Below are 14,347 nucleotides of genomic sequence, written 5' to 3'. Positions count from 1 at the left end.
CACCGATCCTGAAAACGTCGAGCGACGCAGCCATGCAAATGTGGGTCAGCAGTACACGTCCGCTCACTCACTCACATAACGCTTCATCACAAGCACAAGCCTGGAAGGACAATCATCATACAAGTCAAAGCCAGATAAGTCAACGATCAATTCAAGGCTACGAAGGTGGTTCCAAACTACAACCGCAGTAATTCATACAATAGCAAACCAATACATCACGATAGTCTCACTCAAAATTGAGCAATATACTCACTACTACATGGTCCTCAAACGTTAACACCGAGTACTACCCCAAGTATACCACCATATTGACTAACATTAAAATTCAGTAGTGTTGGAGGCGCAAGTGTTGACAAAAAAAAACAAGGGTTTTATTTCTAAAACACACATACATACATTCCATATTTAATATTATTCTACGTCAGTGAAACGTGCAGTTTGAACATTGACACTGCACTTAAATATAGAAAAACAGTACACAAACGAGTCAATGAAAATGTATTGTACATAAAAGATTTACACATATATTTTAACATTTCTTGAATATTAAATTGTATTGCACTTAAAAGTTAAATATAACTAATTTGTAATTCCCTTTATTTTTATTGGCATGTTGATACATTCATTCATTCTGTTTGATTTTATTTCATTGGTATTTAATTCAGTGACTTTTTCCACGTACCACTAGAGGAAGCCCACATACCACTAGTGGTACCTGTAGCGCACTTTGAGTAGCACTTGTCTAATACATTTAAATATGCCTGTGCGTTGTATTGTACGTCAAGTTTTACTGATACGTATCAAAATTCATGCCAACTCTAAGTCTATACATCCACCACAAATCGCTGTGGTGTAATGCATGCAACACAATACATACATAACAATACAATGACAAAGCTTTCAAAACGTGCTTTAATTTAATTCAATTTTTTTTTTACATTTCAAATAGATAAACATTTGAAACATCTACATTAAAGATGCTAAAACAATGCACAACCAGATGTTTAAAACCTTACAGACGAAAACAATTAGGACTGGATGTTACAAACCATTACAAGCCTAAACATGAATAAACTAGCACCAGTTTATATACTGAAATTTCAAAATAGGTGTGCTGGCAGTCTTTCATACAGAATGCAAAAAAGGCATTATTGTGAGGTTTACATGCTAAATTTCTCCACTTTGTCCTTTGGTTTGTGCAAAACTTAAGGTGAAATAGAATGTAACTGTCATCGCAGATGTAAAAAAACCAAAACACAACAATCTTTGCAACCAAAGTCATCTGTAATTCCATCCAAGGAAAATATATTGTTACAGTATAAAAACTGGCTTGCATAAACAAACATGCTTCTGACTTTGGGCTACATCAGAAGGAATGGTTAAGTTTTACTTCCCTTAGCTCCTCGTTTGAGTTCCACTGAAGGCCGGACGGTGCAATAAAAATAGCATCTGGCTGTTTGAGCTGCACCATGGGAAAGGTACAGGTTTATAGGGTTGCAAAGGTGCAAGTACAAAAAAGCCAAACCACAGTGCATGTCAGGGTTAGACTGTGCTTTCACAAATTATTCAGTTCCATTAGAGTCTGGTCCAACATCTGGTGCATGTCGAGGTTCTCCTCTTTAGCATGGGCAAGTTTTTCTAATGGGAAATTGAAAAAGCCAGTATTAGTTGCACACCAGTGATTATGAGACAGTCAGCCGGTTGGTGTTAATTATCAAGCCTGTTAAATGTTTAACCAGTTCTTCACGAAACAAAAACAAAAACTTGTGAGAAATCATTCCCACAGTCAACATTGTTATTCAAACCGATTAGAGCACACTGGCAAAACTATGGAACGCTGATTAAAAAAAAAAAAATCCTAATGTGTCAAATTATTATCATTAATAGTCATTAATATGTAAAACATATTTCCTATTCAAGGCCACACGTAGTTTATTAGTGACATGGCTGCTATTCTGGTAGAGCATCGTTGCAGTCAAAACACAGGCGAAGGAGACAAAATCAAAAGTACAAAGTCTACTGGCAGCCTACCTCTGTGAGAACAGATGGTCAGGATGTTGAAAACATTTCGATGGCCTCAATAATAACATGATTAAATCATTAAAATGTATTTACATTTAAGCCCGGAATTATCCATGAAGTGCCCAAATTTTGAATTGGTTAATTTGTATTTGTGAATGGTTCAATGTTTAGCTTGTAAGGAATGACAACAAAGTGGCAATATACATTTAAGAATAAAAGTTGAAAGGAATAAAAACAAATGCTATTGAATTATACAATTTTCTTTGGGTAACATTCACAGCTAAACGATATCAGAGAACAAATAAACATTTACTGTCACTCAAAAGTTGGCCACTTAATAAAGAAAATGAGTTTTGTTGAATGTGAATGTTTTTTTGTTTGTTTCTCAGCAACTGTTTTATTTTTGCATTACTGTAAAAATATGTGAATAATTCACCTTTTTTATTCTATTTTTTTTTTAAAAATACTGTACTGGACTGTGAACCCCCCCAACAAAAAAAACATTACTATTCCTCTACATCCGTAACATGTATAGACCATTTCATTTTATTTGCAAATTCTGGAAATTCTTTAACCAGGAATACAGTATTTTAACCGGGAGACTGCTGTGTTATAGCATGGAAACTTAAGGATCAGATTTAACCTATGTACTCGAACTAAAATTAGAATAGTTTAGATGTTAACCAGCTAAACTATCACTAAATAGTTTAATCATGGTCTTCGGCTTAGTGTGACATTTTAAAGGCGCCACTGTTGCACTGTTCACATACTCGTTCACGTAATTTATGGGAATTCATCAAAACACTCAAAGCATTTAGATTGTACATTTATTGAAATGCTGCGTAACATACAATGCCCACATCATAATATTCCAACAGAGATGTGCACAAAGCTTCTCAAGTCTCTTTCATCCAACCAGATGTTCTCCATCGTCTCACTACTTAACCATACTCTTCCTGATCACAGTCCAATCCCAATCCTCCTGTCCTCAAAACACCCAAAGTAAGATTCCCTGTTCCAGTACTTGATTTTGAAAAGTCTCGACTGCTACAAGAGAAGCTAAATTGGCTCCGCTTTTATTTCGGTATGTGTGTGCCACCTTCTCCACGGCTAAAACAATGAAAGCAAGGAAAAGTATTGCCGAGATTTTTAAAGAAAAGTAAAAGACAGAACAAACAGAAAGGCTTCTAGGTTTGACTGGAAATAAATAGGGAAAGGGGACAGAGTAAAGAGATACAGCGTACATGGAAGGGATGAGGTTTATTCTTTTTACACAACGCAGAAAGATTTTAGGATTCTGTACAAGAGATGGGATGGACTTTGACATAAGGATGAGAACAAACACGAGGACAGGAATAGCACAGTTGGGGAGGGAAGGGAAGATGGAGGGAAGGTTGGAGAGAGCAGACAGATGCCACTCTGCCGGAAGGAGGCGTCTTTGATGAGATGTAAACAATTTATCTGTGAGGGGGGAGAGAAGAAGTACAGTGAATGAAGGGGGAAGGTCGGCTCTTTAAAGAACCACATCAACAGGAGCCACACCACAGAGCCCATTGAAATGGGACAAAAAAAAGAGCAAATGAGGGGGAGGGGGTTTCAATGAGGACACAGCAGGACATATTAGAAGATGATCACTCAAAAGAGGAAAGCCTCGGGGCTACGGTGAGTGAATCCCTCAATTGATTTGCATGCGTGTCTCAGGATGCCACTACAAAAGGTCCAACAAGTAGAACAAAAAAAACAAAACAAAACAGTGCATGCTGCTTCATGTGACATGCATTACCTTACACCATTCCTCTTTACACGGTCTAATCTCACTGATACAATGGTGAAATGGTCAAGTTAAATGAAAGAGGAGCCCACAGGGAGTTGCAAGAGAATGCTCACACAAGACAGACATTGTTTAAGACCACCTGAGTAAAACAATGTGCGTAATAACAGAGCATCCTGAGGGGACTGCTACAAGGTGTAGTACCCGTAATAACTGAAAAACACAAGAGGCACGGCAGGTGGAACATTTACATGGAAGTCATGTCATTGAGGGCGTGGTCCAGCTCCTCGCTGATGGCTTTGTACTTCAGTTTCTGGGAATACAACTCATCTATTGGTGGGCCACGGGCGCAGGGTGAAGTGCAGTGACGGGAGTAGGGGGGCAAAGGTGACATGAAAAGGCGGTGAAGACAATTCAAAGGGGAGAGATTGAAACAGAAAAAGAGAGGAAAGAAGAAAACAAAATTACACCAAAAAATGACAGGAATGAAAGGGCAGTACAAATGAGTGCAAAGTCCTGTGCGGCATGCACAAAAAAATGTTTAACCGCCACCTGCCTTGTGACTTTTTCCTACTTGGAATGTCTAATTAGACTCGATAAGGACTAAAGTTATGTGCTAGAAATGTATTACGGTTAGGGACGGGTGTCGGATGAGGATTTAACTGGTAGCATTAGACTCCGTCTTTCCTTTCAGTCTCGTGTTGAAGTAAACCATCCTTTTTCCGTACCACTTATCCTCACTAGGGTCGCGGGCGTGCTGGAGCCTAGCCGAGCTGACTTTGGGCGAGAGGCAGGGTACACCCTAGACTGGTCACAACATTCTTGTCAATTCAGTAATGCTGTTGTCCCTATTGTGAAGCCAACTGACTGCTCAGGAGCAACCAGCAGGGGACGTGAAAAATCAGGCCTGACTAGTTTGCTGCCTAAATCCTAATTTGTGGCAACTGAAGACATGAAATCCAGAGTGAAGCAAAAAAATACAATGACTTGAAATATTAATAATCATATGTGGAGAACAAACGTACCCTCCAGGTCATCAATGGTCTTCTCAAGCTTGGCTACTGATCTCTCAGCGAACTCGGCACGGGTCTCAGCCTGTGCAGAAGAAATATAGATGTAAGAGCACTAATACAGTGACGCTGCATGATCCTGATCTCAAACATTGCGCTGTGAAACTCGCCTCCTTCAGCTTGTCGGTGAGGACCTTGATCTCCTCTTCGTATTTGTCCTCCTTCTGTGAATACTGTGGGTCACAAATAACAACAAAAGTCAAACAATCGGTGACAGAGTCGGCTGTCCAATAATTAAGCCGTCAAATCTAGTACAGGACTACAGAAAGTATCGCAAAAGGAAACAAACATCCGGTTCTCGAGCTCTTCTGCCTCCCCATCAAGGAGACCGGGAGGGGCTTTGTCAGCATGCAGTCGCCCGTATGGGCTGCTTACCTTGTCAGCCTGGGCCTCCAGTGATTTCAGGTTGTTGGTCACAGTTTTCAACTCTTCCTCCAGCTCAGAGCATTTGCTGGTTTTGTTTGACACAGGTGCAAGGAGAGGGAACAGACAGGGAGGAAGCAACAACAACGATGGACAGAACCAGACGTCAAACAGGTGGAAGGAAAGAAACAAAAGGGACAAGCGGGGGGGAGAGAGGAAACAAGATCAGTAAGAACTACAGGGATTAAATCAGTAAGGAACCCCAAGTAAATTAAACAGAGCAGGAATGTGGAGGTGATTGCATGATCAAATAGTAGCAGATTAGATTTGTACAGGAGGTGTAGTTTTATAATGTGAGTGACAGTGACATGGCACAGTCCCTGCAATGTTAAGCCATTCTTCCACCAAGCAGTTCAGACAAAAAACAAGTTTGTATGGTATATGTTTTGTTTACACTTTCCCATAGAGGTGACAATTCCTGTTGACCAGTCAAAGAACTTCAGTGTGTTTCACTTGGCCCCCTTCTCTTGGTACCCACATGATAAGGGTGCCAAAAAGCCATATGATGCAATTGTTTCAGCTTTTTTTTTTTTACTTTAAATTGTGACTAAGGGTATCAAACCAAATAGTTTTGCTTGTTGGAAAACATGGCTTTAAGGTCCAGAGAAAGACTGACAGTTAACCGTGAAATGATTAAGTGGCCACATTTTGGGTTAAAGTGAATTTGTGTTTGGCGAATTAGAATTGTAAATGAAAATGACAATATAATAAACATATCTCACGACGCAACTTCTGTTGCCATTTTGTTGTTTGAAAAGATACACACTTGGCAAATTAAAATTCACCGCTACTCCAAATTTGGTCACTTAATGAATATTATGGGGTTTAACTGTAATGCACAATGTAAAAAAGCATAAAGCAGGACCGCGAGCACAGCAAGCAAAGCAGAGGGTTCATTCTTTCTGCTGAATGACAGCATGAGTGACTTGAATGAAAAAAAAAAACCAAGTATGTACAGTACGTTAGTTTTGGCTCAGAGTACCTGTCTGACTGAGGAGTTTAGTGATTTCATGCTTTGCTCCACAACTCTTAGCTCATCGTCCATCCTTCGGCAGTGTCTGTGAGTGGCAATCGTTTGCAAGCCGCAGCCATTCAAGCCGGGGAGAGCAAATGCAAATGATCGGCACATACAGTCAGAACACAAGGCGTCATGTTCAAACAGGCCGGGCGTGTATTTATATAAAGAGATACTTTTTGGGCGTCAAAGGTGACTGCTGGCGTGCAGTCCCCGGGGAGGGTGGGCGATGTTGTTGTGAATCTTACCTTTCTGACAGCTCAGCACGCTCCTCTGTACGCTCGAGGTCACTCTCAATGATGACGAGTTTACGTGCCACCTTTAGGGGCAGCACAGTGAAGTGTTACAACAGCACAGTGAAGGACTATAAGTGGCAATACTGCACATGATCTAAAATATACATTTGCTTCTTTTTGATTGGTCAAAACCACAATTTCTTGAAACTACTTTATGTAGCAAAAAAGGGAGCTCACTACTAAGGAGCAAGAGATTTGCAAAAATGATGGCCTGACGAAAGGAGCTTGTGTGGAAATCACAAGAACTAAAATAATAAAGTCTGTTGTAAATACTGTATGTCAATAGCATACAGTATATGTTTCCAACACAGAGAGGTTCCTGAGCCGAGCAAAGTTAGCCTCTCAGCATCCCCTCAACTACCAGTGTTGTTAGCTATGGGTCACTAGGCTGCTGTTAGATGTTGATATACTGAAAAAAAAACAAAAAAAAATTTAAACTTGAGTTTGAATGAGATGTGGTTTAGTTCTCAGCCTCGGGTTTTGGTGCTTTTCTTCCACAATCCAGTTTTTTTGTAGTTTAAGCAAGGCAGTTAACAATGTCTTGTTACAAATGTTGGGATATTATGTGTTAAATAAAAATAATTGAGGGAAAACATACTTTCCGTCATATTTTCGAACAACTTAAGTTAATAGTATAAATGTAAAATACTACAAAAATCAATCGATGAGTCAATATTTTTTCTAATCATTGGAACAACTCAAAAGTGAACGACTGCACATTTTCTGCTTTCTAAATGTAATATAAAAACATCTAATATTTCAACACTTGATTATATATTTTTTACAGTAGCACAATTAGGCTTCAAAACTACACTGGTTAAAAAATGACTCGTTCACTTCAAATTATTGATTCTGATTGGCCGGTTTGTTTGAAACGGGTGTAAAACTCACCTCCTCGTATTTGCGGTCAGCCTCCTCAGCGATGTGCTTGGCCTCCTTGAGCTGGATCTCCTGGATCTCCATCTTCTCCTCATCCTTCATGGCCCTGTTCTCAATTACCTTCATGCCTCTGTGAGGACACAGCCAAAGGACATAAGGAGAGGTACTAACATACGGAACCCAGGTGCCATTACCTGTACCAGAACGTACCTCTCGCTCTCATCGGCAGCCTTCTCTGCCTCCTCCAGCTTGGTCAGAGCAGTGGCCAGACGCTCCTGAGCACGGTCCAACTCCTCCTCAACCAGCTGGATGCGTCTGTTGAGGGAGGCCACATCGCTCTCAGCCTAAGAGAAGAAAAATAAGTCTTTTTTTTTTTTTTTTCTCTCTTTTACACAAACATTAAATTACATTAAACCCTATGCTTACATGTCAGCCCAAAGTACTATAGGCATGATTGTTTATTCAAGCAGTTTGGTTGTTTGCGCAACCCGTTGGGGAAGGACTTCCTTAGAGAGCTTACTTGTTCTGCTTTTTGAATGCTGCATGGACTAATCCAAGATGACGCCAAAGTAGTAAATCTGCAAGGTGTCCTTTATGTACAAAGCACACTAATGTACCCCATATTACTTAATATGGATCTCAAGGGTAACCTTTTTGTATATTCTCTACGGACGCATCAGCCAATTAGGGCACATATGTTACATTATCTCATGTCACACTGCCAAACAAAAAAAATTGCAAAAAGTACATATACACTGAAATAATGATTATCTTGTCTCAATTTATGCATACATTTCCTTGATGTGAAATCGGAACACAAAACGTTTATTCTGTTGTATGAATATACAAAAGCAGAAGGTCCCAAAAAAGCTTTTGAGGGTTCTAATGCAAGACAGGCTATCAAAGGCTATTGCACAGATTTGAAAACATTCTGCCCAGAAACAAAAGAACATGACTTTAAGAAATCAAACATTAATTGTCACTGGGATCTGAGGGAGTGTTGTGGGATCATTTGTAACAGGAAGAGTGGCATTTTGTTTGGTTCCCTGTACGATCATCTGTTTTCCTGTAATTTCTGGTATATGTATAAGTGATTCACAGAACTATTCCCATGCAATGCATATTTCATGTTTTTTTTTTTTTTTAATGGATTAATGTCATTTGTCCTACCACATTACTCAAACCAAAACTTTTTTTATTTGTGTTTTAACAGTGTTTTCCTGTGCCTGTAACTTTGTGGGCCACATTCCAGTTATGGTTTGCTTCTGAAGGCCCTTGCGAATGTGAAAACCATAATAAATGGATAGTCACCTGATCATACCATTACAGTGCATATTTTAACAACCAATTTCATTGGAAATCAGAAGTGGCAAGCAAATATTTTGAGTGTACAACGTTTGTCCAGTTTATGTTAAGAAGGGATTTGGTGAAACTAAATGCTTGTAAAAGTGGTTCAAGTGAAGAAAAATTGCAATTTGTGTCAAGATTTTGAAATGCAATGAAAAGAGCAAATCCGTTTAAAACAAGAAACATGAAGTAGACACAGTTGATTTCGCTTAAGTGGGCCACATCAAATGAAGCGGCGTGGGTGGATCTGGGTTTGACAGCCGTGTTTTAAGACTTTGAGTTCATCTCCAGTACTAAAGCAGAACGAGGAAGTCGCAGCACGACACAGTGTGCGGCTAAACTGGGAACAAGTCGACAGACAAAGGAGATAAAGCCATATTAGACTGAGCCTGGCTTGGCCTCAGACAGTATTAGAAGCCCCTGAGCGTCTAAAGGGATTTGCTCTCCTTCGAATTCAAGGTTGGGGGAGAAATAGAAATTAAAATAAAAAAATTAAAAAAAATCAATGCGTTGCTGTGCGTTGGCCATATATGGGCACGTCAAGAGACATCTGTCACCCGCACGGTGACTTTTGCTCTGAGCTTCCTGCTTGCAGGAAATTCTCGAGTAATGCCTTCAAAGAGCACGACGACGTCTCGTCATCGGCGCTCACTGCCTCCGAGTTGAGCGTGAAATCCAAAACGTAGCAGGTGAAGTCGCGTGCGTACGCGCGCGGCATCCCGCGTGGCCACGACGACCGCCATCAATAAAGCACCAGCGGCTCCAAACATTTCGGTCTTACTTCCTCTCTGGCATGGCGCTGCTCGTTCAACTCGCGGTGTAATCTTTCGGCCCTGTCCCCCGCGCAGTCCGCCTGGTCTTGCAAAGATCGAATCTTTCGTTTGACAGCCTCCACCGACGTGGTTCCTGCCATTCTCGGTGATTCTCTCCCAGCACTGGCTGCAAGTGCTGGGCGGGATCGATACAAATATCGATAACGTCGATACCGACGTGAGGTTGACTTCGACGGTCCTTGTCCCGAGAGCGATACTTCATACTGAACACGTGTTCTGAGAAGGAATACATGTAACTTAATTTCAACAAACGTACCGCAGTAGCTCAGATTTGATTTAAATATAAATACATAAGATATCAAGACAGTTACGTGTTAACTGTGAAAGGGATACTGTATACTTGCTATAGTTACACTACAGCATGCAGTGATTTTCAAAGTGCAGTACGGGTACCATGAGCGGTGTGTGGGCTTTTAAATTAAAATTTTAATTAAAATGTGCAAGATGGGCAGCGCGGTGAAAAAATGGTTAGCACATCTGCCTCGCAGTTCTGAGGACCGGGGTTCAAATGCCAGCCCCGCCTGTGTGGAGTTTGCATGTTCTCCCCGTGTCTGCGTGGGTTTTTTAGAGTAGAACTGGTAGGTTGATTGCAGACTCTGAATTGCCCTTAGGTGTGAATGTGTGCGCGAATGGTTATTTGTTTATATGTGCCCTGTGTGAGTGAAATTATTTGAGTGAAATTTGAATGCAACTTATGTGCAGTACATTTTAATTTCATTATTATATTGTTTTTTTGTATCCTATATTTTCCCCTGTATTTTAACCCAGTGTTGCTGTTAATATCATGCGTAATTTTACAGTGGCTTACAATAATATTGAGGAAAAAAACCTCTGCCTCATTTTTGAGGCACACATAGCATGTGTGTGCACACATAGCCACTCGGTGGTGCTCAAGCACCTGCCCTTTTGACCTGGATGAAAAAAAGTGCCCTTTTTACTGTGACCTTTTTTTTCTTCATCAATATTTTAAAAAACTAAACAAAACAAATACATACGCTCTTTGTCATCAATATTACCCAAAGTGTTTTGAAATCTGAGGGGCATTTGCGTGAGTTCTTAGGAGAATCGAATGTTCCCGCCTTGTCCCCAGCCCAATTCCTTCTCCTTCCAAAAACTTGTCATTTGAACAGGGGTGTGTTGACTTTTTATATCCATTGTAGCTTCCCTTCACCTCCTTTGTTAATAGCTCTATTATTGACTGTGTTGATTGTGGTAACAGAAATAAATACATATGTTGCTATATATAATACATGCAACTGTTTTCCCCCCTCAATTGTATGAATAATTTTAGTGATGGGTGCCCTTTTCTTTGGCTTGAGCACCCGTCCCCAAAAATGTCTGTGCATGTGCCTGCTCATGCCTACCACTGTATTTTCAAGTTGGTTATGATGGTGGTACTTGGAAAGTTTTTTTAAAGTGTTTTTTGGTCTAACAAGTTTGAGAACTACTGCACTATAGCAAGTGAACAATTTTTTTTTTCCAAAATCCTTTCCTTATTTTTCATTAATTAAACATCCAAAGGAAAGTGAACATTCATATAAAGTCAGCAGTTCCACGACGAATAAACGATAGTTATTCCAAAAATATCGGAATCGATATACAATTCTCGATACGGATCCCTGTGTCTTAGCACCCGGTATCGTATCGATAACAACTCTGGCAGTATCTCGCACCAATACGGCTGCTGGTTGCTGATGCTTCCCAGGTGACGTTTCGTCATTGTCACTACATGCAGCCTAGCTGTCAAATCAGCGCGAAATTACTGTATTTCCCTTTCACATTAACAGCTAGATTATTTGTCACACGAAAATGAAATGCATACAACGAGAATTAGCCTTTAGTGACGTACACGCCCTTTGAATGAGCACAAATCAACGGGCACAGAAATTAACGTGACTTTAGTGCTCCCTGTCGGTTTACCTGGAGCATTACACATTGGGCTCGCAATAGGGTGTTTCTAAACAAGTCTGTAAATAATTAATAATTAATAATAATAATAATTTAAAAAAACTTGTGACCCCAAGCCCAAAACAATTTTAAACATATTTGTCAGTTATACAATTAGTTAAACTCTAAACATTTGTAACTGAAGACTCTTAATTATCCGTTGGTTTGAATGTAAATGCTAATGGGTGTTTGTTTTGTATGTGCCCTGCAATTGGCTGGCGACCAGTCCAGGGTGTACCCTGCCTTCTCACCCAGTGTCAGCTGGGATAGGCTCCAGCTCAGCCGCCCGTCACCCTAATGAGGATACGCGCTATAGAAAATGGATGGATGAATTAATGTATATATTTTTTGAGTATGCATAAAAATAAGCAAAAATTATTATTTACTTCTCCCGCTAGCGATACAATAGATGCTGTATCATTATGGTTTACGTGATTGTATGTAAAAAAAAAACATAACGAGGACTAAATGACTCCGTCTTGAGTGGGCCGCGACCTTTACATGCCAAAAAGTACATGGCTGCCATGCAGTATTTGTACAGCACATATACAGACACATACTGTATATCCGCAAAGATGTAATTTCTTTCGATCGACATCTTTTCCAGCTCCGGCTTTATTTGGCCAAATTGTGCTGCTGGCACATTGTGAGGAACTGCTTTTTCCCCCCCTTTGCTAAGCAGGGAGCCTGCAGCTCAATGTTGACCATATAAAGAAGTAGGCTATATATATCCACTCCGCTGGCTCTCTGCGTTCGTGGGAAGACTGACATGATTTGCACTTTGGAAAAAAAAATCCCTCAGCAGGCAGCGACATATAAAACGAAGAGCATTCGTGTGCAAAATATAATAGGACTGCTATCGTGTGTCCATATTGAAAATAGATGTGGTGTGGATGTCATGTATACTGATGTGTGACTTTCTCTGGGCTGACTTGTAAATGATTGCGCATGTAGCAAAATATAGAACAAGGCTTCCCATTTTTTTTCAGTTTAAGTCTCGAAGTAGAAATTTGGTTCCGACTCAAACTTATGGAAATACATCATGTATTGCTATGCCATAGATCTATGGTGAACATAAACTAATGATAAAGTAGACTGCAGATATTCTTATATTATGAAAAAACAAAATGTGATCTGTAACCCAAGGTGTGAGAAACTCTGACGTGGAGAACTGAGCACTGTAAGACAACTGTAAGATCATCTACATTGATGTACTTAATAAGGTTCAATTAAAATCTCCCAGGTAACAGTTTTGACTTTTTAGGGCCAAATCGTAGCCTAGATGTTGAGGTCAAGAGTGTAAAACCAGTATTTTTGAAGGCTTGTGACAGTGTATGATCAGAAATATACACGTTTTGGGATGTGGAGGTCATCCCAAGATGAAAGTAAAATGACAATGAAGGTGCAGTGATAAGAGAAGAAGAAAGGGTAAAGGGGGAGTGCGAAGGTACCCTGGTGCATCCCTCATGTCTTTACTTACATCAGTGGCTTTCTTCTCAGCCAGCTCAAGTTTCTCCTGGGCATCTTTAAGAGCCTCAGAGTACTTGTCTAGCTCATCCTCAGTTCCCTTCAGCTTCTTCTGCAGAGCTGCCAAGTCATCCTCAAGCTGAGGCCCATTTCATTTGTTGGGGGGGGGGGGGGGGGGGGGGAGTGGTGGTGGCGGAACACATATATACACAGATACAAAAGACACACAGAGAACAGGAGAGGACAGGACAGGAGAAAGAGAGAGACAGCAAGGTTAAGAAAGTTGGCGCAGGTGAGGAACAGATACCTTGGTAGCGACTTCCTCGGCGCTCAGAAGTTTCTCCTCCGCAGTTTGGAACTCCTCAAACACTTTATCTCTCTCGTCCTCAGTAATACGCATTTTCTTTTCCAACTCTCTTATTTCGTCCTCTAACTACACACATGCGTATCAAAGACAAGCCAGTTAAACAAGAAAAAAACCCAACATATTTCTATCTATCTATCTATCTATCTATCTATCTATCTATCTATCTATCTATCTATCTATCTATCTATCTATCTATCTATCTATCTATCTATCTATCTATCTATCTATCTATCTATCTATCTATCTATCTATCTATCTATCTATCTATCTATCTATCTATCTATCTATCTATCTAGGAGTTTTACCATGAAGAAAAAAACTTGGGCCGACCTGCTTGCTTCTGTCCTCCGCCGCCTTCTTGTCCGACTCGGCCTGCTCAGCTCTGTCCAAGGCGTTCTCCTTGTCGAGCTTGAGCATCTGCATCTTCTTCTTGATGGCGTCCATGGCTGCTTATTGCCAACACGGAAAGGGTCCGTAAAAGAAAAAGTAGAAAAGTTAGCAGGAGGCGAGAGCAGGAGCTGGGGCCGTGTGTGCCTCAGTGAACGTGGAGCTGGAGTGCAGGCTCTGCCTCCCTGTGCCCTCACAAATATGTACTTAGAAGAGGGGGGGCCTGCAGATTCCTTGAGATATCCAATACTTTTTTTGGGTGGGAGGAGGCATATGAGGCTGCCTGGATGTCTTGCGAGGGTCTACTCGCTGATTCGTCTCCCCCTAAACATTTGACTTTTACACGTCTTTATATGGGATGAGGGGAACAAGGCTTGCTGATGCTAATGTAAGTGAAGCCACTTAATGTGCACGGAGGATGAAGACGAAGGAGCAGCTCTTCCAGTTTACTCTGAGTATAAACTAACTGTATTGTATGAAGGAGATTCTTTTTCTATTGCTCATCCAAAACTGATCCTTTTTT

At 40.5% G+C, this 14,347-nt stretch overlaps 1 protein-coding gene across 10 annotated transcripts; it reads right to left on the bottom strand.

Annotated features, from left to right (window-relative positions):
* Positions 1–894: 894 nt before the first annotated feature.
* Positions 895–14,038, bottom strand: tpm1 (tropomyosin 1 (alpha)). Of its 10 annotated transcripts, none has more exons than XM_061678122.1 (10): positions 13,768–14,033; positions 13,378–13,503; positions 13,084–13,209; positions 7,687–7,820; positions 7,489–7,606; positions 6,550–6,620; positions 5,239–5,314; positions 4,974–5,036; positions 4,819–4,888; positions 895–1,638 (listed from the first exon to the last, which is right to left on the bottom strand). In XM_061678122.1, exons 1-10 carry the CDS (start codon positions 13,879–13,881, stop codon positions 1,556–1,558), a joined length of 981 nt encoding a protein of 326 aa, XP_061534106.1. In that variant the 5' UTR covers positions 13,882–14,033; the 3' UTR covers positions 895–1,555. The 10 variants fall into 10 exon arrangements, with proteins under 10 accessions (XP_061534106.1, XP_061534102.1, XP_061534098.1 ...); XM_061678123.1 differs by lacking the exon at positions 895–1,638 and adding an exon at positions 2,842–4,123 and having other exon boundaries at positions 13,768–14,038; XM_061678117.1 differs by lacking the exons at positions 895–1,638; positions 13,084–13,209 and adding exons at positions 2,842–3,483; positions 4,045–4,123.
* Between the last annotated feature and the right edge of the window lie 309 nt (positions 14,039–14,347).

This window comes from Phycodurus eques, chromosome 5, assembly GCF_024500275.1.
Source record: "Phycodurus eques isolate BA_2022a chromosome 5, UOR_Pequ_1.1, whole genome shotgun sequence".
In the NCBI taxonomy this organism is placed as follows: domain Eukaryota; kingdom Metazoa; phylum Chordata; class Actinopteri; order Syngnathiformes; family Syngnathidae; genus Phycodurus; species Phycodurus eques.
This window is presented reverse-complemented; position numbering and strand designations above follow the sequence as displayed.